At 45.7% G+C, this 27,426-nt stretch overlaps 1 protein-coding gene across 1 annotated transcript in view; it reads right to left on the reverse strand.

Moving 5' to 3' along the window:
- Positions 1 to 3,048: 3,048 nt before the first annotated feature.
- CUNH20orf194 (chromosome unknown C20orf194 homolog) overlaps positions 3,049 to 27,426 on the reverse strand; it is a 121,456-nt gene continuing 97,078 nt past the window's right edge. Inside the window, exons 28-36 of the mRNA XM_036245658.1 lie at positions 27,034 to 27,071; positions 15,618 to 15,753; positions 12,554 to 12,640; positions 9,005 to 9,111; positions 8,602 to 8,676; positions 6,510 to 6,715; positions 5,387 to 5,452; positions 4,324 to 4,417; positions 3,049 to 3,753 (exon numbers count right to left, since the gene is read on the reverse strand). Of these exons, the coding sequence (XP_036101551.1) occupies positions 3,641 to 3,753; positions 4,324 to 4,417; positions 5,387 to 5,452; positions 6,510 to 6,715; positions 8,602 to 8,676; positions 9,005 to 9,111; positions 12,554 to 12,640; positions 15,618 to 15,753; positions 27,034 to 27,071 (922 nt within the window). The 3' untranslated portion in view covers positions 3,049 to 3,640. The remainder of the gene's footprint in view (positions 3,754 to 4,323; positions 4,418 to 5,386; positions 5,453 to 6,509; positions 6,716 to 8,601; positions 8,677 to 9,004; positions 9,112 to 12,553; positions 12,641 to 15,617; positions 15,754 to 27,033; positions 27,072 to 27,426) is intronic.

Here is a 27,426-nt window from a genome sequence, read left to right on the forward strand (position 1 = left end):
GATTACCCGAGTTAACTAGCCTCTGAAGCAATGGTTCCTGCTGCAGCCTAGAACCCACAGAACCCACAGCCCCGCCCTGCCGCTGGAGGCCAGGATGGGGGTGCTGGCAGATGTCCCATGGGGACCAGTGAGGGACCCTGAGAGTGCCCATACCCAAGCCAGGGTGGTCTCACATAGGATTTTATTCCGAGGGCTACTCTGAGGTCGGGGGCAGGGGAGTGGGAGCCCAGTAAAGAGGGGAAAGCCCCCAGTTCCAGGCTGTGGGCCATTTCCTCAGCCCCACCCCAGGGACACTTTGGGACTGAGTCTACAGGGACAGGCGACTCAGGGAGGCCTTGCTCGTTCAGTGATAGTTTATTGGTCCTTAGCATTACATCTGTTACCAAGGTCAATACACACCTGCAGGTAGAAACATGTAAAATAATATAAAAATAAATTGAAAGCTACTTTTATATATTTACTCAATTAAGTAGTGTAATAAATACTATAATAAGCAAAAAGCTTCAATCACACAATTCAGTTTCACTGAAGTTACAGTAGTGTTTGTAAATGAGTTTTACAATTTAAGTTACAAATATTAAAGCACTGAAAAACTAGTATAAAAGTGAATTTTGGCACGTAAGTGAGCTCTTCTTCTGTCATTAGTATTTGACAACCTAAGACCATGAGGAAGCCATTTCTCACCTACTTTTTGAGGTACAACTATCCAACTACGTCAGCAACATGGCTGGAACGAATACTTAATAGTTTACAATCTTTGAGTTAACTTTTCCCTTTTGAGAAGCCTGAAGAGCAACTCAGAGCTTATTACTTGTGCAAATATTCTCCAAAATCCTAACTGAATTTAGGAGGGAACTTCTTGTGACCTGCAGGGCCCAGTGTGCAGGCCTCAGGGGAGCCCCGGGGCTTACGGGGGTCAATTTGACTCCTTGCCAGTGGCCCCTTCCTAGGGTAATCCCTTTTCTCCAATTTCTGTCTCCTTCCAATCCCCCCAAAAAAGGACAAAGAAAAAATCCCACATCAAAACGTAAAATGACCTATAACTTCAGCGATTTCAACATTATCACACTCACTCTGGGTGATATAAAACTGAAGCTGCTAACAGGAAAGTTAGCAAAAAGCATGTAAGCCCCTGGAGGACTTCTGCCTGTCCCTAGGTACCCACACCCGCTGTCTCTGCTGGGTCCTCAGTATCCACTGCTAAGGTCAGAATCTAAGACACAGTGTCAAGGCCCTTCCTCGGGAGGCAGCTGAGCCCCCTGCCTCCACCGGGGGAATCAGTGGATGTTCAGCTTCACAGTCAGAACCCAGGCCCACAGGTCCTGGAAGAGGCAGCGCAGGGAGGATGCGTCCCCCTGGCCTCAGTCCTCAAAGAGCTCACACCGCGAGCTGCTAGTGTGCCTCTTCATCAGGGGCACAAAGTGTGCCCCAAGGAGTGAAATGCCCTTTCACCTATGTGCCCCTGCACACTCCTGAGCAGGCTGAGGAGTGTCTGAGGAGGCCTTAGCCAGTTTTGCCTTTTGGCTTTTAAACTTAACGGTTTGACTTTTTTCAATCACAGTTTCCTATTCAGGTTGAGGTAATCAGTTTTCCCTCTGAGAGGAGAGGAATTGGGATGGTGGGGCAAATTGGTGAGAGAGCACTTCTATGGGCAATGGTCAGAAACAAGACCACCCCACGCAGTGGGAAGACCCGCTGTTATGGGCGGGTTCCGACCCCTCTTTAAAAACTCTTTTGTGCAGCAGCCAGGAAATGGCTCGAGCTCCAAGATCTGGAGCTTTCATTGAAAACTTCACAGCAACCCACCTGGCGGAAATGGCCTATGGTCCCACCCCCCACCCCCACCCACATCCCCACCTCCCCCTTTTCTAAGGCTGCTCAAGTTTGAGTTTTTAAAAAGAGCTCGGTAGAGCGAAAGGAAGCTACAGTAACTCATTGCTTATTTACTCAATTGCACTTAAGATCTATGTTATTGATTCTGGAGCAGAGGCAGGCCCACTGTGAACCCCAAACTCTGGCCAGCCAGACATCAGGGGCTCCTAGACTTGGGCTCCACACCTGGGGCCTTGTCACCAGCAGCTTTGGGAGTTGGGCCTGGAGTACACAAACCTGTTCAGAGCCTTTCTTCATGCAAGATTTCTTACTCAGTGGTATCAGAGTTTCATTTGTTTGGCTTCAAATACAAATTGTTTTTTTCTAATACAAGTATGTGGTACTGACAGGCCTGTGGCCACTGCTTTAGTCCTTGCATGCAGGCCTGCGTGACCAGGCACAGACCTCATGTGCTCCATCCTTTCTCCAACTCTCCTCTGCGCCAGGGGCCTTTCTCAAAAACCCCACTACATTACTGGAAACTTTGCTGGTTTCACCTATGTGCTTGTTCCTAAGGCATGCAAAAAAAAAAAAAAAAGTGAAATTCAGAAAGCATTTACAATCTAGGCAGCCTTGCGCTGAAATCCTAACAGACATCACCTAAATATCGGGGCCTGTGACCTCTCCTTCTTCCACACTACTTCTGGAGGTCAGGCAAGGGGCACAATTATAATTCCCCTCTGCTTTATGATCAGCTGACAACAAAGCCACGGGAAGGGATTCTAATTTGGATATTGGAATTCTTTGAAATTCCTGGTCCTCAGGAGCTCAAAAAGTCCAGGGCCAGGAACAATGCTTTGGGGTATGAGTTTCCTGAAGTTCGTGGCTGTAAACCAGGCCTCCCCTGGCAAGGCTGATCCCCAAAGTGATCAGGACCTAAGACTAAGCAGCTGCAGGACGCTCCTCTGCACAGCGAGGCAGAGCTGTCAGGGAGGCTTCGGTGGAGGTGTGCTCTGACCCCTGGACGAGGCAAACCGGAGTGACACCGGGAGGGGAATCAAAGCCAATCACAAGGGGGACTACTCGTATCAATTCAAAGGCCACACACTTCTGCAAAGCAGGATGCCTTTCCTATCTAGTTCGTAAAGAAAATCCCCTCATTTTAAGTTAAAAAACAAACAAACAAAAAAACACACACACAAAAAAAAAAAAAAAAAGGAAAGAAAATCCCCTCATTCTAGAATAAGCTACTGATCTCAGCCCAAGCTGCTGACTCTGAGGGTTGGGCTGGGGCAGAGCTTGTGCTGCTCCCCCAGGACTGGGCCCAGGCCAGCAGGGCCAGCTCCTTCAGTGAAGGGGCCTGACCAGGGAGGCAGGCACTGGGGATAGGGCTCTTCTGGGACAGTGTCTTGAGGCCCGAGGTGTGTGGTGGCCTGGCCCTCCCCGAGGGTGGCTCCAGTTTGAGTACAAGGGTTCCTTCTGCATCCCAGCAGCTCCTCTGTGCAATCTAAATGCTTCCCCCACCCTCGCACGGTGCCTCAATAGCCCAAGGAGATACTGTTCTCAGAAACTGAGGGGTCCTGGACTGCCAGCCACACACACAGTGCAGTCCCTGTCTGCTCATGCTCCACGGGGATCCCTCTCCCCCAAATCAGTGGTGCAGGTGATGCCCTTCAGCGCTGTGGAAAGAATAAAGACAACATGCACTCAAGCCAGCACACAAAGGCCAAGGAGAACAAAGACAGCCCCTGCAGGTAGGAGCCTCTGGGAATTGAGGCTAAGACACCCCGTTTTTGTCCATCTCGAGTGGACATTCTGCAGCCTTCCTCTAAGGCTTCTGCTCGAAGAGATCATGATACTCCTGCTGCTCCAGCTCACGGTTATACTTCTCAATTTCCCGGTTGGCTTCTTCCACGTAGTCATTCATGAACTGGTCCATGACTGGCATCTCATTAAGGAAGACAGCCATGAGCCTGGAGGACACAAAAGCCAGCCCTGGCCCAGGGAGATCTGTGGGTAGGTGAGGTGGGGGACTGAGGGTAGCGAGTGCCCAGCCTGCAGAGGGTACCTGATGGGCTCTTTTATATACTGGCAGCACCAAAGCTACACAGAAAGGGACAGGGGTTGGCACAGGTCCTTCATGAGGTCTCAGACCTGAGCCCTTCAGTTTCCATTAGCACATAGCAGCACCCCATCTGCCTTTTCACAGATTAACTGCTGTAATCAGGGCCTGTCTCCAACATATGAATTATGACCCTGCTGACCACAGAAATGAGGATGTTAGCACAGCTGTATTTAAACTACAACCCAGAGTTACATCAGCAGTCACTGAATGAAGGAGAAATTCAAGTGTAATGACTTTAAGAGGCCAAAAGGAAGTCCGCCTCTGTGATACGCTGTTCCCGGAACCCGTGTGCTCCAGAGCTGGGCTGCCGCATCTCTGACAGACACTTTCTTTATACATAGGCTTCCACACCCCCCCAGCCTTGCTGCCCCAGATTCTAAGGATACGTGGGTGGAAATCAGTCTTGTCACCAAAAAAGTTGACAAACTGGGTGCCGTTATAAAAGTAGCCTGCAGGTAGGGGGTCCAGGTGGCGTTTCACCTAAGGGGAAAAAGAGTCCTGTTAGAATTATCTGACCACTTTCTATCATTCATTCATTCATTCAACACAAAAATAAACCTATTATCCTAGCAAGATAGCCCACTCAGCCAAGGAAAGCTGTGTGTCAGGGAACTAACACCTCCCCCCACCAGCCCTCAGGCAATGACTGTGGGAGACCCCTAGTGAGATTAAGCTTCAACTGTCCACAGTGGAACTGGTCTGATAACACACCCTTTGTTGGCTGTCTCTCCTTCATTCTCTCTGTTACCTTCCCCATTTCCCTACTGGTGTCTCCTAGAATCATTTCCAAAATAAACTACCTGCTCTCATCCTTATTCAAGGTCTGCTTCCGAGGGCACACACAGTACAAGGACTGCCATCTGGGGTGCCCATGGTGTCCTCCCTAGGAGCACCCAGGGCTGCCCAGGTCCTGTAGGGCCTGGGTATGAAGGGGCTCTCCTCAAGTCCAAAGCAGGGGCTCCCAGAGTCCCAGAGCGCTCTCCTACCCCACCTACTCATTACTGCGACTGGTGACATGGCCCATGTCAGGGCTCATACCCTGTGTTCCTTTCAGCCTTTGCTCCTGAACCTGTCAGGAAAAGGCGCCTGTCGGGGTAGGGACTGGGACAGAGGGTGGGAGTCAGCCTGGGGGTTGGGAGGGCTCACTAAGGGGCCTCTTGTCCTGGCCACAGGGTTCCACACACTGCCCATGAGCAGTTTCAGGATCTAGACAGTTTTTCCTGGGCCCTTGTTGGTTTATGTAGGACAAGGGGAAGGGAAGGAGAAACACTTCTTCAGCTGTTTGAATAGGGTGACAAAGCAGGGCTCCTTGTACCTCCCACAGGCACTGGTTCTCCTAGATCTCATGCCCAGGTAACACCAGAAAATCCTAAAGGATGAAGCTACACAAGCCTAGAAGGACAGCGTTGGGATACTAAGGGGCTTAAACCCCTAGGGAAGGGTACTCACATGGATGTTCCTGATCTCTTGCTGGGTCAGCATCCCCCTGGTCTTCAGGGCTTTCCTCTGAGGCTTCTGTGCAGAGATGGAGGGAGGGGTCAGGTCCCAAAAGAACTGATGGAGTCCCTGGGCAGGTGAGGGCTCAAGGGGCCAGTATACGATTAGGATCCCAGCGGAGGGGAAAGCAAGCGTGGTCATGGCCTGGATACAATATCCTGCCTGCCTGTCCCTCAAGACCACTTTCTCACTAGAGAGCTGTGTGTGCCAGGGCTAACAGTGGCAGAGGAGACCAGTGCTTTTGCAAATAGGCCTATTCCTACCTCTGCAGATTCTTAGGGCCCACCAGTGACAGATATGCAAACAAAGGGTTGAGGTCCCATCATCAAGCACCATCAGGTTTATTCAGGTAGGTCTGAGGAAGACACAGCCTATAGGCACCAGCTGTCACTATAAAATACAGGTCCCAACTGAGCATCTACAAAGGCCCCAGGCCCCAGGCAACTCTATTTCCAGAGTTCTAGGATGAGCTAAATCCCTGAGGGTTTAGCATTCAAAGCTTGCTGTGTATTGGAGGATTTCAACTTGTCTGGGTTTCTGGTTTTTGCAGCATTGGGCTAAAGACACCTGTGAGCATCCACAGGCAAGCCTCCGCGTCCCCTGCACCTGTCTCCAGGACCCCGGGCTCACTGCTATCCAAGCTTGGAGCTTGGTTTGCAAAAGGCTCTAAGCATACCCTTGTTGTTAATTCCTTTCTAGAAAGGAAGCCCAAGAATAGGAAATTCTGGGCTCAGAATACAAAAGAGTCTTTGAATTAGGTTCAACTGAGAAATTACATTTTGAGTTTGGAATATGAGTTTGACCCACAGTCCACAAGGAACAAGTAGGTTTCACCCAGGTCCTAGTTAAGCCACCTGGTAACTTCAGTCTGCCTCTGGAAAGGCTGTGAAAACTAGTCTGCCTCGAGTTTGCTCCAAGTGGCTGCCTCCCACTCTAAATGTCCCTGAAATGCTGGCTGGGCCTGAGGGGTGGGCCAGTGGGGAGGCACCAGAGAGACCGTGGAGGGCTTCTGCCTCAAGGCCAGCAGCAGCCCGGAGGTGTGCCAGCCACGTCTGTGCCAGGGTTCAAAAACTACCTGCTTCGCAGACTGCCGCAGCCAGTCTTTGACGCTTTCTTCCTTCAGGGAGCAGCCGATGAACACAAGGTAGCACTCTTGCTGCCCGCTGCTGTCTTGGGGTGTGCCTCGGGCGTTAGGTGGCGGCGTGGGTCCCTCCAAGACGGGCATGATGCTCAGGGAATTGGCCAGAGTGTTATGGCAGACCTCCATGGTCTTCTCAGAGTCTGCAAGGAGAACACGTCAGTCCCTGAGACAATGCCCCCAAAGGATAAAGCTACTCCAAGACTGACACAGGCTGATGGCCAGGGACACTCAGGAGATGTGCAGGAGGGAGAACTGATGTAACTGGTGGTGAGTTAGGAAGGGTGAACTAAGAGAGGGAGGGAGGAGCAATATGTTTCTAGGTTGGCTGATTCAGTGATCAGGTGGACACAACCAAAATGGGACTGCGAGAGAAAAGCCCCTTCCCCTTGGTAGAAGTGGAGGGTGGGTCTCGGCAGAGGCCTGAGAGGCAAAAGGAGGAGGGCATGTCAACAGTACAAGTGCTGTAGGGAGGGTCACCTGGATGGGAACAAGAAAGAGGGGACAAGGTTTGCAGGCTGAGGAGCTGGGCTATGACCAACGGGCCACATAAGAAAGGGTCAAGGTACCCTAAAAGGCAGGGTGTGAGGAGAGGTTAACCTTGAACAAGAAAGGAGTCAAGAGTAGGTGTAATAAAGAAGAAAAAGGGCTGATGAAGGTGAGAGGGAGGACGAAGGCATTAAGACACCTGAAGCAGGGGGTATGCCTGTTGGCTCCTGAGGGAAGTGGGCTTGAGAGACGGGCTGAGGAGAGGGCCAGTTTCAGATTCAGTAATATATGAGTACTTCATGTATTTTGGATTTTAACCCCTTATCCGATGTATCACTGGCACATATGTTCTCCCATATAGTGGGTTCCCTTTTCATTTGGATGCTGGTTTCTTTTGCTGTAGATTCAGTAATATAAATTAAGTCAATGGTATAGGTTAAGGACCTTGGAAGATCCTTTTTCATAGGTTATGTTATCTAATTCTTCCATCTGAAGGTCCAGATGATTCCATGCTTACAACTCTCAGGGGCTCCCTATAGCAGACTGATGGCTGCCTGCCCAGCATCCCCCTCTTCCTATAGTACCAGTTCCCCATGGATCCTGAGTCCTGGAAGACGCAGCCACTCAATCCTGGCCAACGGAGGAGTCTGCTGAAGAAGTGGGAGGAGGCACTTCAGCACGGTGTCTGCATGGACACAGATCCCGCAGGAAGAGCTGCCTTCCCGTCAGCTGGATACTGTCTCTGGATTTGACTCCTAGACCTGCAGCACTTTCTGGCAACCATGAGGGGTGGGCACCTGAGAACCAGCTGACACCAAGAATGGAAGAACTCAGAGACACACATTACCTGGGTCCCCAGTGGCTGTGCTATGCGGCCCGACCTCTTGCTTCTTGTTACGTAGCTAACACCTGCTAGCTGAGTTGGGGTTCTCTGTTATAAGAGCCAAAGGTACCTTAACAGATACAATCCCCCCTCCCCTCGGCCCCAGCCACAGTACACCCTCTTTGGGGAAGTGTGCCTTTTGTGCCTCAGGTGCTGTGCTTTTCTCTGCAACAGTCTCCCCTTGCTCGATGCTGAGTTGAGCAACTCCTTGTTTTAAGGCCTTCCCTGCCTCTTAGCCCAGGACAGACAGAATTCAGGTCTGGAGGGCTCCAGAGGTCTAAGGCTGATAAACAGGCCTATTGGACAGAAGGGAGAAGAAGGCAAGTGATTTTGACAGAAACAGATCAGGAGCTGGAGAGCAGTGTGGGGGTAGCTCCTGGTGATAGATCTAGAAAGAAGCCATGGATGATGGTTGGAGTCTCTGGAAAAAGGAAGTTAAGGAGCTGTGAGGAGAGGCCCTGGGCAGGCCATCAGGGGAAGCAGGACGGATCCTCCACTGTGGAGCAGAAGGACCTCTGCAGAGGGGTGGGTGGAAGAGCCCAATGGGGGAAGGCCCACAGGAGAGGGTTTTCAAGAGTCGGAGAGGCATCAGTGGTCTGCAGAGCACCAGTGGTTATGAACTCCATAGTGCAGGGCTCCCAAATCCAACCCCGTTACCTGAAAACTTCACTTTGCCCAGGATGTGGTAGATGTTTCCAGAGAAGGGACTTGGCTTGATTGAGGACTGAATTGCTGGTGGAGGAAGAGGACAGGATTGTTACCCACCTGGGGGCAGAGGCCGATTTCAGGATGGCACAGCTGGGAGGGCTAGGGACTGGGAAGGAATCTTATTCTAGGGTCTAGGGTTCATGGACTCTATCCCAACCTTTCCTCCCCAGTGGCTGCCACTGGGGAGGGGGGTTCCTGCATTATCATATCCCTCTGCCTGTTTTCTGACCCAAATGGAGAGGAGAAGAGACAGCATATAGAATACTAAGAATACTAAAGTGGTGCCAGGAAGCGGGGACGACTCCGTGCATTCTCTTGCCGGGGTCTGGGACATGTCTCAGCCAAGGCTTACCTTTACATCTGGCCACAAAGCGAGTCTTTTCCAAGGGACGGCCGAACCATACGCAGATCTGAACCATTAGTGGAAAGACTGATCCGGCATCAAATTTACCTTCATACCTTAAAAGGTTTAAAAATTGTAAGTACAAATAATCGGTGCTTCGAGTGTTATATATTACATTGGAATAAACTACATATCATTTATCCTACAATACTTGAATTCTCTCTTACTTGTATGCAATTTTGTGTACAAGACATTTGTTTAAATGTATGTATGTCTCTTTCACCTTGAGGCTGGCAAGAATGGCTGCCTCATTAGCGCAGGGAGGCTGTGCCTCCTTTAGACTGGCAGTTCCTGAAGTCAAACACCTCTTCTACCTTTGAAGCCTGCCAGTGTCCCACCTGAGACTGGGGTCCTTCCTGGTACCCTTGGAGCTCTTCCTCAGGATCCCCTCCCACTCTTTCAAGACTCCAACTATGCCCCCTATTAGGGTAGCTTAACAGACTGTATATTTGGTTGTGTACACTCTCTCCAGAAGGGACTAATGGGCTGAGGCATTTTCTGTTTTGAATTGAGCAGATATAATGCTTGCCACAGACTCATTAAGAATATGGCCACATTCAGAGCATTTTATTATTTTAAATATTTTTTCTTTATTAATTTAAGAGAGAGAGGAAGGGAGAGGGGGAGAGAGACAGAAACATGAATGAGAGAGAACATCGTCTGGCTGCCTCCTGCATGCCCCTCACTGGGGATTTGGCCCACAACCTGGGCATGTGCCCTGACCAGGAATTGAACCGGCAACCTCTTGGTGCATGGGTCAATGCTCTACCACTGAGCCACACCGGCTGAACATATTCAGAGCATTTTAAGAACAACTATTTATTATGGAAAATTTCAAATATATGCAAAGACAGAAGGGTAGTAAAATAAACCCCCATCACCTAGCTTCCAAAGTGATGGAACTGTCACTTCTTTTGAATTATTTCCTTCAGATGAATCCCCATGATTGAAATCAGTCCAGGAAAGGGTCTAACTATCTCATGGGTAATAATTTATACCACCCCAACAGTAGATGAGTATTCTAGTTTCACAAAAATTCCCCCAGCAATGGTTACTTATAGGTATTTTTGGTTAAATGTAATAGTATCAGTCAAAATAATAGTGAGGCATCATTTTACATTTCTAAATATTAATGATATGGAATTGTTACCACGGTTGCCATCTATACTTGATCTTAAGTGAATTGTTCACATTTATATGGATTGGGATGTTTTTCTTAACTAGTTAAACAAGCTTCTCAATGATTATATTAACCCTATGCCACATATGAAGCATTTTCCTCCAGTCTACTGTATTTTCTCATTAGTTTCGTTTGATTTAAAAAATATATATTTTTTCTTTGTTGATTTTAGAGAGAGAAAAAAGGAGAGAGAGAAACATCGATGAGAGAGGACATCAACTGGCCACCCCCTACACATCCCTCACTGGGGATTGGGCCCACAACCTGGGCATATGCCCTGACTGGGAATTGAACCAGCGACCTCTTGGTGCATGGTTGATGCTCAACCACTGAACCACACCTTTGTTTTAAAATAGCACTGCAGCCCAGCCAGTGTGGCTCAGTGGTTGAGCATCATCCCTTGCAGCAAGAGGTCACTAGTTAGATTCCCAGTGGGGGGTGTGCAGGAGGCAGCCAATCGATGTTTCTCTCTCTCTCCCCCTCTCCCTTCCTTTCTCTCTAAAAAATCAATTAAAACATATAAAAATAAAATAGTACTCAGTTTTGAATTTTATATTGTTGAGAGCATCTGACTCTAATTTCTTAAAGTTGGGTGGTGGCATAACACTTCTGCAAGACTGCCATGATCTTGTTTCCCTACCCTGACCATGGGGTTCTCCCGCTTCCGTGCTCAGAGCAAAAGGTCTCCTCCCAAACTAGAAACAAGCCCTTCTATCAGGGGGGTGGGGGTGGGGCTGATGAAAACAGGGCTGTGGAAGGAGAATGGCTGAGAATCTTCCCAGCACAGAACTGAGCATGTCCTGGAGCTGAAGCCCATTCCCTATGAGGTGGTGGCCCTGACCCAAGGAGGGAGGGGGTAACGTATAGGGATGAGTAGGAGTCTGATGGCTGCCATCTTATTAAAAGACTAAATTATCTGAATCCCAGGAAGGAATTCAGAAGGCAGGGTCTGAAGGTTGATTTTTATTTTTATTGTGGAAAGTATTATAGATGTCCCCCCTTTGTGTCCCCCACTGACACCCTCCTCCCTGCTCCCAACCCCTGAAGGATGATTTTTAAGGACCCCCATTTCTGACTCTCTACAAGGACTGATTTTCCTAGTGATAAAGGAAAGCTTTCGGACTCCAGACTCAGAGTCTTCTCATGAGCTCCTTATACCCAGCTCCTTCCTGGCTCAGTCTGCGTCCAGGAAAGTCTGTATCTGGAGCTCGGTTCACATGCCCAGAATGAGTCAGTAGGGCCCGGAGGAGGGGTCTTTCCCTAGGCATCAGGTGCAGACAGCAGAAGTCTCTGGCCCTGGCTCATAGGTGTGGGCAGCCACCAGAGAGGGGGGTTTCACCCCAGAAGCTCCATCTCTTTCTTTTTAGCTAAGATACAACTGTCTTGTTCAGGCAAAAGGGACGATGCACTTACCTACTGTTTAAGTATGATGTGAATCAAGTGTGATTTGACTGAAAGACTAAATTTTATATTTTGTTTAATTTTTATTCATTTACATTATTTTCCATTTCTTTATTGATTTTTTTTTTTTTTTTTTGAGAGGGAGAGAGAGAGAGAGAGAAACATTGATGAGAGAGAACATCGATTGGCCGCTTCCTACATGCCCCCCACTGGGGATCAGGCCCACAACCTGGGTATATGCCCTGACCAGGCATTGAACCGGCAACCTCTTGGTGCATGGGTCGAGGGTCAACCGCTGAGCCACACTGGCTGAGCTTATTCATTTACGTTTTATTAAACAGCCAGACGTGGCTAGTGGTTACTGTATTGGAGTGCGCAGTCTTAGACAACGTGTGTAGTGCTCATGAGCTGCTGGTATTAGTGTGACTACAGTGCACCTGGCAGTGTCTTTGCTTCTCCTTTTCCCCTGGAGGACAGGTTCACAGGCTGGGAGCTGCCAGCAGAGAAGAAATATCTCCTGGGCCCCAGCGGCAGGGAACTTACCTGTCAGGTGGGAACCCTAGAAGACTGACTGTATTCTCAGGAGTGACTCTCTGACCTGGGAAGGTCACGACTCCTTGGTTCTGTGCCAGCCACCTCACCTCACTAGAGGCCAGAGGAAAGAAACACAGGATACCATTGTGCCTGGTGCCTACAGGACGTCCCCCTAAGTCTCAACATCCAGCAAGGTTCCTCATCTGGAGCCCAAGATGGGGAGCAATGGGCTCCTGGAAAAGCCAGCTGCTGTTGGGACATGACAGGCTGTTCTAGCTCCCACTGTCACCCTTGTATTTTCTCTCTCTCTATTTTTTTCTGGAAAGAAATAAATCTTTGGGTTTACAAAGAAATCTTAGCTACTTTTCAGCGATGATACTTGCCAGCCAGGGTACATTAAATATCGAGATCGTAGCATCTGAGGACTTGAAAAACTGTTTTCTGACAGAATCAGCTCAATGTCTTCATTCCTTTGAGAACATAAAAAAACAAGATTGAGTAGGACCATCAATTAACCTGTACATTTTGCTTTCTCCACTGTCCCCATACACATAATATAAACACATATGCATACACTTTTTCTATTATTTTTCACCCTTAAATATTTCAGTATGCATTTCCTAAGAACATTCTCTTACAGAACCACAACACTGTTATTACACCTAGACATTTAATACTGTGGACCAGCACTGTTACCATTTGGGAGCTCATTAGAAATGCAGAGACTCTCAGGCCCTAATCCAAACCCGCTGAATCAAACCCTTATTTTAATAAGATCCCCAAGAGAGTCATATTCACATTAAAGTTGGAGAAGTATTGATTTAGTATATATCCAATTTCAAATTTTCCATTTTTTGGGGAAGAAGGGACCCAGGATCCAGTCAAAGATCACCCATTAAATTTACAATCTTTATTTTCCTTTAATTTGGAACAATTCCTCCAACTCTTTTTTTTTTTTTTAATTTTTTTCCTTTGTTGATTTTAGAGAAAGAGAGGAATTAAGAGGGAGAGAGAGAAACATTGATGAGAGAGAACACTGACTGGCCGTCTTCTGTGTGTTCCCCACTGGGGACTGGGCCTATAACTTGGGCATGTGTCCTGACCAGGAATTGAACCGGTGACCTCTTGGTGCATGGGTTGATGCTCAACCACTGAGCCACACTGGCCAGACACTCCAACATTTTTTTATCTTCACCTGTGGACATCTTTCCATTTTTTTGTTCAGACAGAGTGGGAGGGAGAGAGAGGAAGAGAGAGAGAGAGAAACATGGATGTGAAAGGGACACATCGAGTGGCTGCCACCCGCACGACCAACGAGGGTTGGGGACAAACTGCAATTGAGGTTCATGCCCTTAGCAGGAACCGAACCCAGGTCTCTCTGGACCGCAGGCTGACCCTCTACCTGCTGAGCCAAACTGGCCAGGGCAACCCTCCAACTCTTTTTGTTTCGTTTCTCATGGCGTTGACATTGTTAGAGAGCACATGCCAGTTGTTTTGTGTCCCACAACCTGAACCTGCCTGGATGTTTCCTCATGATTGGATTTAGTTAAACATTTTGGGCAAGATCAATAACCAGGTGATGTTGTGTCCCTCCCATGGCATCAGAGGAAGGAGGCTCATGATGCCAGTTTGTCCCATAGTGGCCTTGCTAAGTTTAATCATTTGGTCAACGACATGCCTACCAGAGCCCCCATTCTGAGGGTACAGTCCCTCTTTGTAATAAGCAGTACGCAGTTTGTGGAGTGATACTATGAGACTAGTTAATATCTTTTTCCTCAACAATCTGTCAATCACTGCTTTTAAACATTTTTTTAAATACTGATTTTTAGAGAGAGAGAGAATCAACGGTATGAGAGAGATACATCTATCAGCTGCCTCCTGCACGACCCCTACTGGAGATAGAGGCTGAAACTTGGGAACGTGCCCTGACCAGGAATTGAACCGGGACCTCTTAGTCCATGGGACCACACTTATACTGACCACACCCGTCAGGCTGTCAACCACTGCTTTTAGCATCCATTGATGATTCCTTCCTAAATCAAGTATTAAACTAAAGGTTACATAATGGTGACTTTCTAGTTCTAGAAATTCTTATTTGTTAGCATTCTTCTGTTAAAAGAGATTTACTATCCTGCCCCTCTCCATTTTTTTAGTATTACACAGACTCATTTTATTCCATGTCCTGTAATCCATTATTATCATTGTTCTCTTTTATACTCAAGTTGTCCCAAATTTAGCTAGTGAGAGCTTCTTAAGCTAGCTCCTGTATCCTTTTTGCCTATCTACCCTAATCTTTGCTTTTTTGGCATAAATGTTCCAGGCTCACCTTGTACTTTCCCTGCCCTAGACCTGCAATCAGCCAATTCTCCAAGGAGTCCTGATAGCTTAGTAGTGGATTGGTACATAGAAACCAAGATCTAGAGGTAGGACTGTTTGCTGCTACTGTGGTATTAGTATTTATAGTCCCTTCCAATAGAAAGAACTCACAACTATACATTTTTTGAAATAATAAATCTACATTGAGTACCCTCAAATTCAAACCCAACATTTACAGGGCTTTTCCTCACCTTTTCCATTTCATCTTTACAGTCTCCCTTTTCTAATCAGTGATGTTTTGAATCAGGATTCCAACAGAGGATTATATAAAAAGTTACTTAAATTAATTATTTTGTGTGTGCATGATTGTTATTATTTAGACATACAGATGGATTCACTTTTTTTGTTTGTGTTTAGATTTTTTCCTCCTTGTTGATTTAATTTTTGACTATGTAAAATATTTGCATTGATCAAAAGTCAAAACTATATAAAAAGTATACACTTTTTAGTATCCTTACTAAGCAAACAAAATTGCTATGCAACCAGATGTTTTCATACACAAACATACCAAATCATCAATTCTCTATTTTTAGTTTGTAATCTGGACCCAAGTCCAGAATCAACCAATGAATGCATATATAAGTGGAACAACAAATCAGTGTTTCACTCTTTCTCTCTCAAATCAATCAAAATAAAAAATTTAAAAGCCCTGGCTGGTGTGGCTCAGTTGGTTGAGTACTGTCGTGTGCACTGAATGGCTGCTGGTTCGATTCCTGGTCAGGGCACATGCCCAGGTTGTGGGCCCGATCCCCAGTGGGGGTAGTGCAGGAGGCAGCCGATCAATGTTTTTGCTCTCACACTGATGGTTCTCTCTCCCTAAAAATATCACCAAAAAAAGTATTTTAAAAGAAATTTTAGAAAATTAAGAAAGACAAAAAAAGAAATCTCAAAACAGTACAGGATACTGACACATAGGGTCCTTTTAGTGGTTTACACAGCATCAAAAGCACCTCTATGAATGCTCAGGTCTGACACACAGTGAAAAGACCGGCTGGTGCATTACCAGAGGGTGTCTGCTGTATCTGGGATGGTGTCTGGTCCTGTGGAGCGAAGTGAACTTGATACATTTACCTAGTGACAATCCCATCTTCTGCAAGAATGAAGGCTGCGGTAGGGTTGGCAGCCCTGATGAGGCTCTGCAGCTGAACAAGGAGAGGGTGCCTCTGTTCCGTGGTGTGACTGGTGAACACCACATTACTCACCAGGCCTAGGGAATAAACCAAGAACAGTTCAGCCGTCAGATTCCTAACTGGAGCTGAAGGCTCACACAAACGTGGGCCCTTGCCCCCCTTCTGACTGTCCTTTCTAACAGTCCCGTTGGGTAGATATCCCTGACCCCCAACACTAACAGACACAGCCATCACTCTGTTCCCCTTTCTGCCACTGCCACCTCTTGGACTGAGTGGCCTCAACATTGCAGCTGCCTCACTTCCTAACTTATCTACTTTTTTTTTTTAATCCTCATCCGAGGACATTTTTCCATTATTTGTTCAGATAGAGTGGGAGGGAGAAAGAGAGAGAAACATCGACGTGAAAGGGACTCATCAAGTGGTTGCCACCCTCATGACCCAACCAGGGCCAGGGACAAACCGCAACCGAGGTACGTGTCCTTAGCGGGAACTGAACCCGGGTCTCTCTGGATTGCAGGCCAATGCTCTAACCACCGAGCCAAACTGGCCAGGGCTACTTTTTTTTATTAAACGAAAAACCAACAGTTCAATTTAATCAAAAGAAGTCAGGAAAAGGGAATCAATGGACTAAAAACAGAGAAAACAAAAAGAAAGTAAATAATGACAGACCTAAATCCAAGCATCAATAGTTAATATTAATTGTCAAAACATAGTAACCAAAATAAAGGACAGAAATTGGATATTTTTGGTGACAGAGTTTATCCTAGCTATATGAAACTCACTTCAACTACAATAATATAGGTAGGTTAAATGTATTAGAGGAACGGAAATGGAAGATGTTGGTCAAGAGGTACAATGTTTCAATGATGTAAGATGAATAAATTCTGGAAATCTAATGGATAATGTGACTATAGTTGACAATATTATATGTGTAATTGAAATTTGCAAAAAGGTTATATCTTAAGTTTTCTCAAACACACACACGAAAAAGATAACTGTGAAGTGATGAATATGTCAATTACTTTGAGTATGATTATTTTACTTATTTATTTATTTATTTTTTATCCTCACCCGAGGACATTTTTCCATTTTTTGTACAGATAGAGTGGGAGGGAGAGAGAGGAAGAGACAGAGAGAGAGAAACATCGACGTGAAGGGACACATTGAGTGGCTGCCACCGCACGACCAACCAGGGTCGGGGACAAACTGCAACCGAAGTACGCGCCCTTAGCGGGAACCGAACCCGGGTCTCTCCAGATCGCAGGCCGACGCTCTAACCGCTGAGCCAAACCGGCCAGGGCTACTTATTTTTTAATTAATTTATTTTTGTTACAGATGTTTCCCCTTTTTCCTCCATTGACATCCTCCTCCCAACCCCTCTCCCCATCTTGCCTGTCCACTGGTTATGCACATACATGCACATGAGTTCTGTGGTTTATCTCTTCCGTCCCCCTCCCCATAACCTCCTATCTTCTTAATTCTGCTTTCTAGTTGATACCCTGAGCTGCTTCATCAGGGAGCCTTTTCCGTATCCCCTGTACTTAACCTCATCAGGAAGGGTGCCAATGCCCTTCACCAGTTCAGACCACAGACATTTACCAGGTACTAACCATATGTCATGTGCTAACCAGAAGATTCTCAGAGTGTTACAGCCAAGAAGGAGTTACATACACAAATCCACAACTGCAAGGTAAGTGCTAACACAGATATTCACAAAATGATATAGTAAGGATGAGTAGCCCATGCAATGAGAGGATGTGGAATGGGCCAGAATAACTCCAAACCTTTCTGTGAAAACACAGAAGTAAATCTGTAACACCAAAGAGAATTTGGAAATCAGAGAAGTTACCACATTCCACAAAATTATACCTTTTCCATACTTGTTCCTATTTTTACAGTTATGATCATAGCAAATATACCATTTCTGCTATGAAGAACATTTGCATTTTTAATTCAACCATTTTATTCATTTTTTAATACTGTAAAAATTTCAAACATATACAGAATTAGCCCTGGCCAGTTTGGCTCAGCGGTTGGAGCGTCGACCTGTGGACCAGAGAGTCCCAGGTTCGGTTCCCGCTAGGGGCACGTACCAAAAAAAAAAAAAAAAAAAAAATCAGAATTAGAAGCAGCAGCATGATGAACTGCCATGTACCCTCACCAGCACCTAGCTGACTGCACGCCCTCCACAGCATTCCCAGCCAGTTCTCCTTTCCCTGCTCTGCCACTGGATGGTTCTGAAGACAGTCTAGACATTCCATTATTCCATCCAAAAGTATTTCAGTATATATCTCCCTAAGTTAAGAACTCTTTTAAAAAACAATTAACAATAGATTTTTAATTTGAAAAGTATAGTCTCTGTTCCAATTTCTATCTCATGAATGTTTTCTTAGAGTTAATTTTTTGAACCAGGAACCAACAGCCACGTTTTATTTCATTGATACATCTCATAATTTCCTTTCAATCTATAGTTTCTCCTTACTTCCTTGAAATTTATTTGTTGAAAAATTACATCCTATATATTTCTTTCAGTCTGAATTTTGCTCTGCATCCCTAGTGTTGCTTAACACACTAGCTGGATCTCTTTTATAGAGTTAATCTTTTTTATTATAAACTAGTTTACATTTTTTTTTCTTGTTCTTTTTCTAACATAAGTTGAATGCTTAATTTATTATTTTAAATTTATTTCTTGTCCTGGCTGGGTGGTTCAGATGGTTGGTGTGACATCCCATAACACCAAAAGGTTGTGGGTTCAATTCCCAGTCAGGGCACATACCTAGGTTGAGGGTTCAATCCCTGGTCAGGATGCATATGGGAGGCAAATGACTGTTGTTTATCTCTCACATCAATATTTCTCTCTAAAAAAAGTCAATTAAAAACAAACATATCCTCAGGTGAGGATTAAAATAATAATTAATAAATAAATAAAATGTCATTTCTTGTTTAGTAATGTAGTAACTTCAGGATATATATATGTGTGTGTGTGTGTGTGTGTGTGTGTGTGTGTGTGTGTATATCTTTTTTATCCTCACCAGAGGACATTTTTGCATTTATCTTCAGATAGAGTGGGAGGGAGAGGGGGAGGAAGAGAGAGAAACATTGAAGTGAGAGAGACACATTAAGTGGCTGCCACCCACACGACCCTAACTAGGGCCGGGGACAAACTGCAACTGAGGTACGTGCCCTTAGTGGGAACTGAATCTGGGACTCTCTGGTCCGTGGGCCGACACTCTAACAGCTGAGCCAAACTGGCCAGGGTGATTTTTTTTTTTAGTGAGACAGAAACATAGATGGGCTGCCTCCTGCACACCCCCTACTGGGGATCGAGCCCACAACCCAGGCATGTGCCCTAACCAGGACCTGAAGTGGGACCTCCTCAGTCCATGGTACAATACTCAATCCACTGAGTCACACCAGCCAGGCTATATGCTTTCTTTTGATTTGGTATAGAAATATTCATGACAGATAGCAGATGGTATCCTTTATCATTAAAAACTGCCATTTTTGCCTTGAATTCAACCTTGCTGTTAATAATATTGCTTTCTTTCTTTTTGTTTGCATTTGTCTGTCATGTCTTTGCCTTCTCTTTTATTATCACCCTTACTTTGTTTTAGATGCTTCTCTTTAAAGATGATCATATAATTAGGTTTTGTTTTTTGGTTTAATCTGAGACATTTTTCCTTTTACACATTTATCACATTTATATTTATGACACTTTTGTCCTGTCACCTTGTTTATATTGGATTGTGTGTGTGTGTGTGTGTGTGTGTGTGTGTGTGTGTATTTACCTTTAGCAGTATGGTCTTTGCATTCTTTGTAAGTGGTAGGCTTAAAATCTTTTAGTTCTTATGATGATAGCTATTCTATCTTTTTTTATAATAGACCTAAATCACTACTTCTTTTTTATTTTTCTTTAAAACTTTTTTTTCTTTATTGTTTAGAGAGAGAGGAAGGGAGAGGGAGAGAGAGATGGAAACATCAACGAGAGAGAACATCGACTGGCTGCCTCCTGCATGCTCCCCACTGGGGATTTGGCTCACAACCTGGGCATGTGCCTTGACCAGGAGTCAAACAGGTGACCTCTTGGTGCATGGGTCGACGCTCAACCGCTGGGCCACACTGGTCAGGCTAAATCACTACTTCTTATACTGTTACCTTTAGACAATGTCTATTGACTTCTCAATAGGACAGATGGGAAATTTGGTATATCCTTAAATTCTTCCCACTTCTCCACCATAACATTCTGTTTGGTTATATTAATAACTGTAGTTCCTTGCCCTGGCTGGTTTGGCTCAGCGGTTAGAGCGTCGGCCTCTGGTCCAGAGGGACCAGGGTTCGGTTCCGCTAGGGGCCCTGTACCTCGGTTGTAGTTTGTCCCTGGCCATGGTTGGTCGTGTGGGTGGCAGCCACTTGATGTGTCCCTTTCACGTCGATGTTTCTCTCTCTCTTTCTCTCTTCCTCTCTCTCCCTCCCACTTGATCTGAACAAAAACATGGAAAAATGTCCTTGGGTGAGGATAAAAAAAAAATGTAGTTCCTCCAATGTATACTTTTATAGCTTTAAAGAGTATAACTCTTTATAACTTGATTTTAACAACTTTACATTTAATTACTCTCCCAATTTGGAAGACATAGAGAGGGTTTCTCTCTCCCACTGCCTCCTAATTTTTCATTAGAAATAATTTAATTGCTAGGTTTTTAAGATTTTCAGCATTTATATTCTACTTTGTAACAGATGTTATAATTAATTCTATACCTAAAAAGATTCAGTGCTCATCATCAATCTTTTTACTAATAGAGACTACTTTTATAAATGATTAGTTCCTAAGTGAATATCTCTAAATTATGGAGACTTCATTCAGCTTTCCTAAGTGACCTTGTAATTGTAGCATCCTGAATAAAGAATATTTAGTATAGAGCACTCTTTACTTCAGTAAGTGTTTATTTTTTTTTTAAAAAATCACTCTATTTAGTTTTTGAGGGCAAAACTCAAACAATGTACAGAAGGGTTCAAAGAAAACAAATTCCCTTCCTCCCCAGCCACCTTCCCTGGGGAGGCAACCACAGTTATCAGAATCTTGTGTCTTCTGCCCAGCTGGTGTCACTCAGTGGCTGAGTGTAGACTTTCACACCAAGAGGTCGCTGGCTCGATTTCCCATCAGGGCACGTGCCTGGATTTCAGGCTCAGTCCCCAGTAGGGGGCATGCAGGAGGCAGCTGATCAATGTTGCTTCTTGCTCATAGATGTTTCTATCTCTCACTCCCTCTCCCTTCCTCTCATTCTAAAAAAAAATCAATAAAAAGATTAAAAAAAAAAAGTCACCCTGGCCGGTTTGGCTCAGTGGTTAGAGTGTCAGCCTGCAGACTGAGGGGTTGCAGGTTTGATGCCTGGTCGAGGGCACATACCTGGGTTGTAGGTTCAATCACTGGCCCTGGTAGGGGTCGTGTGGGAGGCAACCAACTGATGTGTCTCGTTCACATCAATGTTTCTCTTTCTCCCCCTCCTTCCCTTCTACTCTCTAAAAATCAATAGAATAATATCCTCAGGTGAGGATTAACCAAAAATAATAAATAAGCCCTGGCCGGTTTGGCTCAGTGGTTAGAGCGTCGACCTGCTGTCTGGAGAGACCCGGGTTCAGTTCCCGCTAAGGGCACGTACCTCGGTTGCAGTTTGTCCCCGGCCCTGGTTGGGTTGTGTGGGTGGCGACAACTTGATGTGTCCCTTTCATGTCGATATTTCTCTCTCTCTCTTCCTCTCTCTCCCTCCCAATCTATCTGAACAAAATATCGAAAAATGTCCTTGGGTGAGGATAAAAAATAAATAAATAAATAAATAAATAAATCACTAATATTTTTTAAAAAAGAATTTTGGATCTTCTTCCAGAGATGTGCTGAGTGTATACAAATGTGTGTGCATATAATTTTTTTCCCATAAATTCTAACATGCTACACTATTATGCACCTTATTTTTTTTTCATTCTTCCTACAGTAGTCCGAATAATCTTTCAAAAACATAAATCTTATTATATCACTGCTCTACTTAAAATATGTCCATGGCCCTGGCCAGTTTGGCTCAGTGGTTAGAGTGTCGGCCCGCGGACCAGAGACACCCGGGTTTGGTTCCCGCTAAGGGCACGTACCTTGGTTGCAGTTTGTCCTCGGCCCCCGTTGGGGTTGTGTGAGTGGCAGCCAGTTGATGTGTCTCTCTCCCATCGATGTTTCTCTTTCTCTCTTCCTTCCTGTCTCCCTCCCGCTCTACTTAAGATAAATGCAAAAAATGTCCTCAAGTGAGGATTAAATAAATAAATAAATAAAATAAAATAAAACAAAATATTTCCATGCATCACAAATTACTGTTAGGCTAATATCTTAACTTCTTCGGCCTGCCTGACACGTCTGCCACGCTGTACTTCCTCAGTGCCCTGGTGTCCTCTGGTCACTGCCAGGTCCTTCACTCTTGCTGTTTCCTCTGCCTGAAACCATCTTTCCCCTCCTTTTTGTTGGCCCAATTCCTCCTTCAGGGTGTAGATAGTTTGACTAGCACCTCTTTCCCAAAGTGTTCTCTAGTCCCCCAAGACTGGGTTAGAGCAGGCACAGGGATAAAGATCTGCTGGATAAATGAATCATAGTGTAAGAGAAGATACATGCCACTGGCCTCCAAAGGCAGCTGCCACAGCAGCCATGGTGTGGGCACTCACATGCCCAAATATTTCCCACATAAAAGCCTGAGCAAATCCCATTAATCAGATAGCCATCTGAAAGGTTTCTAAGGCTCTTGGTATATACATATTTTTGGTACAAAATTCATAAAGTACAGAAAGGTATTCAGTACAAAGTTTCTTTCCCCTCCTTGTACCCTGAGCTCCCCTCCCCAGAGGCAAGCTCTGATAACCATTTTGGGGTAGGCTTGCTCAGACAGTCTATAGGAATATTAGGAATCACATTTTTTATTTTTCGTTAATCCTCACCTAAGGACATTTTTCTATTGATTTTTAGAGAGAGTGGAAGGGAGGAATGAAGAGAGAGAGAGACACACACACATCAATGTGAGAGCGACACAGTCTGGTGGCCTCCCGCAGGACCCTGACCAGGGCCAGGGATTGAACCTGAAACCCAGGTACGTGCCCTTGACTGGAACAGAACCCAAAATCTGTTGGTCGGCAGGCTGATGCCTAACCACTGAGCCAAACTGGCAAGGGCAAGAATCACATTTTTAAAAAGCTTCTACCACACTCAAAACCCCCTCTATTGACATAGAAAGGGGCACAGTTCAGACCAACAAACTCAGAGGAGGGGGGCGGGAGGAAGGGATGAGATAAATCAAAGAACTCATACGCATGTATGCGTAACCAATGGACACAGACAACAATGCTTGGGGGGGCATAGGAAGGGGGGTGTCTGGGAGGATAAAGAAGAAACATCTGTAACAGAAATTAATTAATAAAACAAAAAACAAAAAACCTCCTCTATTGTCAAGGTCTCCATGTAAGACCTAGTTTGGTAACAGCACATGATTAGAAATTCAAATGGAGAATATGTTAGCATTTGTTTATTCCATTTTAAAACATTCCTCACAGCCCGGCGTGGCTCAGTGGATTAAGCATGGTCCCATGGACTGAGAGGTCCTGGTTCGATTCCTTGGCAGGGCACATGCCCGGGTTGCAGGCTCGATCCCCAGTGAGGGGCATGCAGGAGGCAGCTGATGGATGTTTCTATCTCTCTCTGCTTTCCTCTCTCTAAAAAAATCAATAAAAACACATTAAAAAACCCAAAATCCATGTTCCTCGCATGCCCTTTCTGTTCAGGAGCTTGAAGATGGACCATCTTCAACCTGTCTAATTTCGTTAACCAGTGTCACCCCAATAAATTCAATAGAAAGGAGAAAAAAACGATGGACCATCTCAGCCAGAGTGTCAGGGAAGCCTCCTGATGAAGGTGACACTGGTGGTGCCTGTGCTCCCGTTCCCACTTAGGAAGGTCACTCTGGAGGCTGCGGGGGAGACAGGAAGGACAGCCTGGTGAGCCTAATGCCAGAACCCCATGCCCTGGTGCAGCCACAGGAAGTGACTGGGGCCTCCGGAAACTGAGTGAGGCAAGGTGAGGAGGCCAGGCTCAGAATGTGGCACAGTGGGGAAGCAGGCAGGGTTCTAGGAGGCTCAGCACATTCCAGAGATGGCAGGTACAGGAGCCAGATCCTGTAAGAGGCCTGTGAGACTCCCAGGGGTGGAAGAGAACAGCTGTGGTGGATCTTGCAGTGAAGAGCCAGGAAAGGCTGCGTAAAGACCTATAAAAGCCCTAGGATTCTGTTACATATCTTCTTGGGCAAAAGAAACTGGAGCCAGACTAGTGCAAACATGCCAGCCTACGTAGTGGATAGTACCAGGGTCACAAACACAGGCCTGGCCTGGCCAGAAAAAGGTGAGCAACGCTCTGCCCAAAGTACTGTCTGCCTCACAAGTACCATGCAAACAAACCCTGTGGGCCTGGGATTCTAGGTTAAGACTTGGACATAGAGAAGGGGCTTTGCTTTACAGAGAAACAAGCAAAAGGATCACGCCTAGCATTCCTTAAGCCAGCTGTGCAAACTGCCACCTGCCAAGAGGAAATTCCATCTGTGAGGCAGGTATAGCAATCATCTGGAGCTCAGGGTGAAGAGGCCATGGTGGGCATTTTCTTTTTTCTTTTTTTACCCTCACCCAAGGACATTTTTGCATTTATCTTCAGATAGAATGGGAAGGAGAGAGGGAGGAAGAGAGAGAGAAACATCGATGTGAGAGACACATCGACTGGCTGCCAACCACACAACCCATGGGGCCGGGGACAAACTGCAAACGAGGTATGTGCCCTTAGTGGGAACCGAACTTGGTACTCTCTGGTCGGTGGGCCGATGCTCTAACCGCTGAGCCAAACTGGCCAGGGCCATGGTGGGCATTTTCATTTTGCTTGGGCCAGGAGCTTCCTTCTGCTTTGTATCAAAGTTTGGCCAAGGTCTCACCAGTCTGGCCCATTCCCAATAGTGGAGAAACACTTCTGAGGTCTGTTTGACCAACCTAGTCTGGGCTAAAGGCTTCGAGCAGCCCAGGGGAAAACAAAATTCACCTCTTTCATCTGTCTCTAGATACTTCTAAAAGCAGGCGCAGTAGTAAAAAGTCTCTGCATTCAAGCCAACATTAGAAGGAGCCTTTTTAAGCCCTGAGATTATTTCCTAACTCTTGTATTTCTGTGATATACATCGTTTTGGGCTGCGATACAGTCCTTTTCTCATTGTAAACAATCCTTTGCTGTAAAAGCACTGAATCAGGGAGCCCGACTCATGACCAGGAGTAAAGGGAGGCAATATACTCCCTCAAGACATGAAGTGTTTGTCTGCTGGTGTCAGATCCCACCTCCAAGGGAGCCACGACATCACCGAGGAGGAAAAGATAGTTGACCCTCGAACAACTTCTGGATTAGGGGCATTATAGTAAAAAATCTGCACATGACTTTTGATTACCCAAAAACCTAACTATTAATATCCGACTGTTGACTGGAAGCCTTGCTGAGAACAGTCGATTAACATATTTTATATATGTATTCATGTAAAATAAGCCAGATAGAAGAAAATGTTATTAAAAAATCACAGAGATAAAAAAAGTACATTTACAGTATTTATGAAAAAAAATCCGCATATAAGCAGACCTGCACAGCTCAAACCCATGTTCTTCAAGAGTCAACTGTCCTTGCCTTTTATCTCCTCCCCTCTAGGCAGCCCATGCCCATGGAAAGCCAAGTCAGGGCAGTCCGTGGGGTCCCCTGGGTCCAGATGCAAAGGGAAGACATTTATCAAGGCACAAGTCACTCCACAAGCCCCTTGGAGTTCAGAAAACAGCACATATGGCCTCAAGGTCGATTTCCCATATCTGAGCACATTCTTAGCTTTATACAAGCACAACTGGACACAAGGTGCCTTTGAACACTGAGCTGGGAGGCAGTGTTAATGAAATATTCCTACTAAATGCCAGAGAGAATGCAGTCTGTCCAGTAATATTGCCCAGGTTCATGGACAGTGAAGACAGGACACTTCCAAAAGGCTCTTTGCCAGGCAGCCCAGCCATCTGTGCTTTATATGCAAAAAAAGCAGAGGGGCCCTGAGAGAGAAAGTGTCAAAGAGCCAAGGACACTGGGGTGGCAATAAAGTGGTGGACAGGAGCTGACTACCGCCCACACCCTTGGCTTTGACCATGACTACCAAACATGTATCTGAGGACCAGACAGTTCTCCTTGGTTATCCCCTGGTCCTGCATTTTTTCCTATGCTAAGCATTTCAAGAACAGGTACCACCAACCTTCCTAATCTCTCAAGCTAGAAACCTCGGAGTCATTCTAGATACCTCCTTTTCCAGCTCATGTTCCACATGTAACCTATCATCATATTCCATTGACCCATCTCCACAAAAATGGCCTTAATCTCTACCTAGGGTAGACACTGAGGGTGGACCCAGCCAAACTCCATTCCACTGGGGTGCAGTGCCTGGAAAGCCACAGGGGCCCCTGAAAGCTGGACTTGAGACTCCTGGTACAGCAGTCCAACATACACATCCCTCGCTCCAGTGACCCAGCCACCTGCCCTGTGCAGCACCCAGCTCAGCTGTTTCCCAGGACATCTCTGGAACTCTGGTATGCTCTGCTGTCTCCGCTCCCTGTGGACTGGCAGTGGGCTCAGCAGGACAAAACTGTGCTGGGGACACCGAGTTATTTTCTTCTGTCTGATTTCTACTTGCTGGGCTGGCTCAGGAAGCCCAGAGCCCAGGTCTTCTGACAACAATGAGCATTTTATCACTGCTGCAGGAAATTTAGAATTTATTCTGGGTCTCCAGGCACCATAGCTAATATGACTAAAAAGTGCTGCTTCCAGGGTTGCCAGATGGTAGGACAATGCAATGTTGAGTGTATCCTACGGGATGGGTGAATTTTCCTAAATGTTACCAAGGAGGTATGGAAAATTCCAGTGAATATAGGGGGGATATTAAGGGAAAAGGTCCTACGCGGCCATACTTTGCACTCATGGGACAGGAGAAATGCAAGATCTTAATGACTCAGAGGCTAGAAATACCTATTCAGTCCACTGATATGTTAAAAGGCCAGGGCAGATTTAAGTCCAGCTCAGGAGAGGTGTTGCCATGGCAATTTATCATCAAGAGACAAATGCTGGAAGAAATCTGCCTACCGAATATGATAAAAATATAAGATGTCAGTTTTCCCTGGACCAATTTTGTTTGTTTTAGATTTTATAATGGTAGGTCGGAACATGGAGAAAAGTCTGTTGCATCTCAACAGAATTTGAAAGACACATAAGAAGGGAGTCAAAGAAAATTGCTTACCTTGTGAACACTGGTCAAGACATTTAGGAAAGAGAAACCTAGGGAGGAAAAAGAGAAATATTTTAAAGACATTAATGTTGGAGTTGTCACTGATTATTTCCCACAAATATGTGAACATCACTGGTACCTAAGATGATTTACTCGATGGCGCATGTGGCAGGCAGCACTGAACAATAGCATAGCCATGGTTATGCAAGAGGTTTTCATAACTTCAAACCAAAACAAAGTTCCTTAAGCCAGGAACCCTATAAAAGCCGCTACACGGCCAACTCTTGGTGGAATGCTGAAGAGGGGACACTTGGGCATAGTCGGTCTCTAGACCAAAGGAAACAGAAGGAGAGATGGTCTTTTTTGTTTTGTTTTGTTTTTTAATCCTCACCCAAGGACATTTTT

This window comes from Molossus molossus, unplaced genomic scaffold (assembly GCF_014108415.1).
Source record: "Molossus molossus isolate mMolMol1 unplaced genomic scaffold, mMolMol1.p scaffold_m16_p_6, whole genome shotgun sequence".
NCBI classification, from domain to species: Eukaryota; Metazoa; Chordata; class Mammalia; order Chiroptera; family Molossidae; genus Molossus; species Molossus molossus.